Here is a 4575-nt window from a genome sequence, read left to right as displayed (position 1 = left end):
TATGCTGTATTCTGTTAGGCGAGGGGTGTGTATTATGTGGACCCATACGCACACACACACTGCAGCAAATTGCTGGGACTGGTTTGGCAGCAAAGCATATCTCATGCTTTTGGGCCTTTGGGCTGTTTGTGAAGACTTTCTGGGAATCAAAGAAAAGAAGTCTGATTTTAGTTATTAAAAAAGCCATACGTCTTCAGTGTTTACAGATTCTACCGCAGGGCAGGGTTGGGAAAAGCAGTCAAATCTAAGCATTAAATGCATGCAACATCTTAAATATATTGTAAACATGACTCATCCATTGTTCTCGCTCTGTTTTCAGACAGGCTTCTGCACGCACAAGGCCATGACTAAGATACAATGGAGTATTTTTGCACTTTATCGTCCACAGATGCGAGCAGCTCTCGTAGCTGGACAATGGCACCTGTTGAAAGCACTGCATTAACCAACTCCAGGTGGAGCTCCGAGGGACATCTGCACCGGGTGGAGGCGGTAAACCTCACTCTTGCCGAGTCCACTGACAACCCATCCCGATCGCTTCTCCTTCCTACATCCGGACACCGCAAGAGCCTTGCATTGTCTCGTTTTTGTCATCTTTTCCGAAGGCACAGCTTTCCGTCACCACGTGATGGAGCAACGCACCGTGCACTTGACAACCACTACCTGGTCATCTGAGCATCACTGGAATAGTGAGGAGGAGCAAAAGGTACAAATTGGAACATCTCGGGGAAGTAAACACCATCATATGGCTCCCTATTGGTATATCTGCCGTGCTTTAGGCATTAACCACCACTTCCATGGAGGTTATGAACACCGTGATCTTTTTCTTGGCTTATGCAAAAGTTATCGTGAAAGTACAACCCTGCAGCAAGCATACCTTCAACAACCACCGCCATCAGATGTTACCTTCTGAAGCAGAATCCTACATTTGCCTATCACAAAACTACTTGGTGGTGGGATATGAGAAGCATCTTACAGCAATGGAATCCAAGATCGATGCCATTGCACTCTTTCGTCATTTATTCCAACTTGCAAGATAATCTGGCTGCATCGTGCTTTTAAGAAGCTAAATCGGAAAATGTAAAAGCACTACTACGACAAATGGGATGCATTAGGCTTGGAAGTGCTCCGGTGGCTCTTTGGATGCACACTGATGTGCAAAGGAATTGTTATAGGACTAGTGTTTATGCTGCTCTAACAAAAGGTTTTAGTTCCAAAGAGCCATCCCTCCATTTCAGCCCCATGTGACCCCCACACAATACGGGGAAAGAATCAAACCAGCATTGAAGTATTTATTTAGGAATATTCCGGATTTTAAACACCGTATCCCAGAAAGGTAAATGTATGTTTTTTAACCTTCGTAATATTCCTTGCAGTATTACAACATGAAAGCTACTTTCATGTAAGACGTAGGAATGTATATAGCCACAGTTGTTTAAAAGTGGCTGTTTTGATTTTTTTTTTTTTCCTGGATGTTTGCATTAGTGTTAACGAAAACAAACAGATGACACAAAGCTCAGGCTGCAGTTGAAAATCCAAGCTGTCTTGGCAATAAAAGTGATGCACGTTTAAAATAAAATAAATAAATCTCCAATTGTGTACCAATGTTAGAATAAGTGAAGGTAGCTCTTTTCTCCTCACTGTCAAACAGTCCTCTTGTAGGGGTAGAAACCATTTCCACCTTATTGTCAGAACATTGTGAAATCTGATGCAAATGTGGTTGCACAATCCTGAGGGATTGGACAGGGTAAAGCTGTTAAAAGTTATGGGAAATCCCCCTCTTATACTGTATTGCTTGTTAGTAATTATCCACCGATTAGAAAAGTTCTGTGGAAATGTGCATTTGTGTAATTCTGCAAATGTAAAGTTTCCGTGTTTTTGTTTTTCACGACGAGCTCGAAAGAGGAAATGAATGAGGCAAAAATGCAGCACAACACTTTGCAAGGCATTGACTGCATTCCAGTGTTACAGCAATATGGCAGACACTTCCATCACAAGTACCAAGTATTTTATGGTATCTTTTCCATCATGGGTGTTCACCAGGCGTTCTTACCTCAGCAGACTTTGAGAACCAGGTACGAATGAGCAGTAACGGTCCATCTTCATCTGGCTAAAGCGGAAGCATCACGCACACTCGATCCTTCAGTTTATCTCAGTTTTTCTTCATCCTCTGCAAGGTTTGCCTTCATTGCTTTTTATAAATCTGATTGACATAAATACTTTCTGCAATTATTTATTCCTTTGTTTAATGTAACATTACTGCTATGCTGTAAAACTTTGTATATGAATTATTAAAAAAAAAAAAACCAAAAAAATTCAAACTTTTTCTTCTTTTGTAAAACAGATGAGGTTGTGCAAGAGCGAAATTAAGATGATTGCAGACAGGAACAGACAGAGAATGAATGTTGAGTATGTGGTTGCAGGGCAGGGGGAGGGTGTGCTTGTGTTGGGGGGGGGGAGAGGAGGGGTGAAAAAATGGCTCTTGTGCATGTGTGCAGCCGTGCGGACGTATACTCCATTTTGTCTGCAACTATCTCATTTATTTTGCCGATTTCGAGTTTACACCACTATGTGAGAAACTACCATTAGCATTGCTGGTCTAATGCGATTAAGACCTGGTTTCCGTGCTGTGTGGGGATCAGATTTTAAAATCTTCAATTGTGGCAATGGCAGCGCTACAAGAAAACTGTGCGAGAAGTACCGTACACCTTCGGCTGCTCACCGCCACTGACCTGGCCCGGCGGCCAAGGACGGAGGGATAGTGGTGCAGCAGCAGGTATACGTGGAGATTCAGCAAATCCATCCAGGCCAGCAACGTGGCCTTCAGACAAGTCTATGTCGGCTTAGCCTTCAAAAACTCAGCCACATTAGTATTGCAGGTTTAATACGATCAACAATTGGAATACAAGCTGATTAAAGATTATTTATAGCAGACCATCTTCATGCTATAGTCTGTATGCCCACCATCAGCATAAGTTATGTGTGCGTACTGCATAACCTAAGTGATGGCTAAAAAGGCCATTTCTGACTTTATGAACAACATGCTACTTCTCCGTTTGTCTTGCATGCATTCCCTGTCCTTGCTGTTGGTCATCCTTCTGACAGGTAGCGACATGGAAACTAACCTTGGATCAAGACCTCCAAAATTTCCATGTGGCACATGTAATAGGGCCTACACTAATTATAAAAGAGCTCAGGCAAGTATACTATGTGAATCGTGTGACACATGGTACCACCTATACATGTCATTTTTTTTTTCAATATCAGATCCAAAATGACCGACTGGCGGCTATTTTAGTAGTAAAAAAAATGAAAAAATAACCTGGTGTCAATTACTTCCTCAACCATTGAAATGAAAACGAGAGAAGAACCTTCAGAGTGTAGGCTTTATTCCATTTGATTGAAGCCGCTTCTATGGGCACATCAGGGGATACAGGTGTACCAAGGAGTACATAAGCAGTAAGGTATACACGTGCAACTAATCACCGCAAAATAAATCAGTATAAGCCCGGAGTCCGATATACTCTCAATTCTCACCATTCAACGAGCACCAAGTGAACCGCCGCCGTAAACGACAATGCCCCTGGGACAATCCCCCCGACCGAGCGGAACCTTAGCTTTATCTATTCCATGCTCGAGCCGTGCAACATGTGATTGCACGTCACGACCTTCAATTCACCACATTTTCCCCGTCTTCAAAATGTAACGAGAGGCCCAACCAACGCACCATGATTACTTCAGCGCTACAGGAGTATACATTTCAAGCAACGTGAACTATCTAAACTACAGAAGCATACATGCCAAGCAGTGAGGATTATTTTGAGTTGTAGGAGCATGGTAATGAGCATCGATATATTATGTAACGAGCATATAGGAGCATGAGCATCGAGGATGCCGATAATCCCCTTTACAGATTGAGTCGGCGAGGGGGTATTATCCGTCGACCTCTCCGGGAGTAAATGGCGGTTTCACTTGAGGGAGGCTTCCGATCCTCTTGGTGAGCCTCGACTCGTGCCGGGGATGACTCCCCGATCGCTCTCGGGTGGAACACGGCAGCTCCGTCGCCACCATTCTCGGGTGGAGTTCCTGGGGGGGGGGGAACACCTGGGGAGGGGATGTCAGAGGGAGGAGTGCCAGATGGTGGTGTACCTGCGGGAGGAGTACCTGAGGGAGCCAAATGGCGAACCGACACAGTGGTCTCCCTGCCATCTGGGAGCCTGACATGAGCATACTCTGGATTAGTATCGATGAGTTCGACCCCCTCCACCATGGGTTCATACTTGCTTTGTCGTACCGGGCGTTTCATGAACACTGTTCCGGGATGGGTTAGCCAGTTGGGCACCGTTTGACCGTCAACATAACGCCGCTGGTGAGTAAACATTCGTTCGTGAGGAGTTGCATTGGTGGACATGCAGAGCAAAGAGCGTATGGAATTCAGAGCGTCGAGAAGGGTAACCTCCCACCGCTCGGGGCCCAGTCCTCTCGATTTCAACGCCAGAGTTACGGCTTTCCAAATAACTCCATTATATCGTTCCACCTGCCCATTACCCTGTGGGTTGTAACCCGACGTTCGACTAG

General features: G+C 44.7%; 1 protein-coding gene across 11 annotated transcripts in view; it reads left to right on the top strand.

Moving 5' to 3' along the window:
* The window catches only part of LOC147010886 (uncharacterized), a 122270-nt gene extending 119944 nt beyond the window's left edge, over positions 1-2326 (top strand). For 9 of the 11 annotated variants that reach the window (XM_085860147.1, XM_085860154.1, XM_085860149.1 and 6 more), the window contains one exon: positions 389-2326. In XM_085860147.1, the coding sequence (XP_085716273.1) occupies positions 389-672 (284 nt within the window). In that variant the 3' untranslated portion in view covers positions 673-2326. The remainder of the gene's footprint in view (positions 1-388) is intronic. The other 2 variants (XM_085860151.1, XM_085860150.1) reach the window with 1 other exon arrangement.
* The last annotated feature ends 2249 nt before the right edge of the window (positions 2327-4575 follow it).

This window comes from Eptatretus burgeri, chromosome 16 (genome assembly GCF_056783735.1).
Source record: "Eptatretus burgeri isolate ZD-2024b chromosome 16, Ebu_testis_v1, whole genome shotgun sequence".
Classification (NCBI taxonomy): Eukaryota; Metazoa; Chordata; class Myxini; order Myxiniformes; family Myxinidae; genus Eptatretus; species Eptatretus burgeri.
The sequence above is the reverse complement of the archived record's forward strand: the minus strand, read 5'-3'. Positions and strand labels throughout refer to the sequence as shown.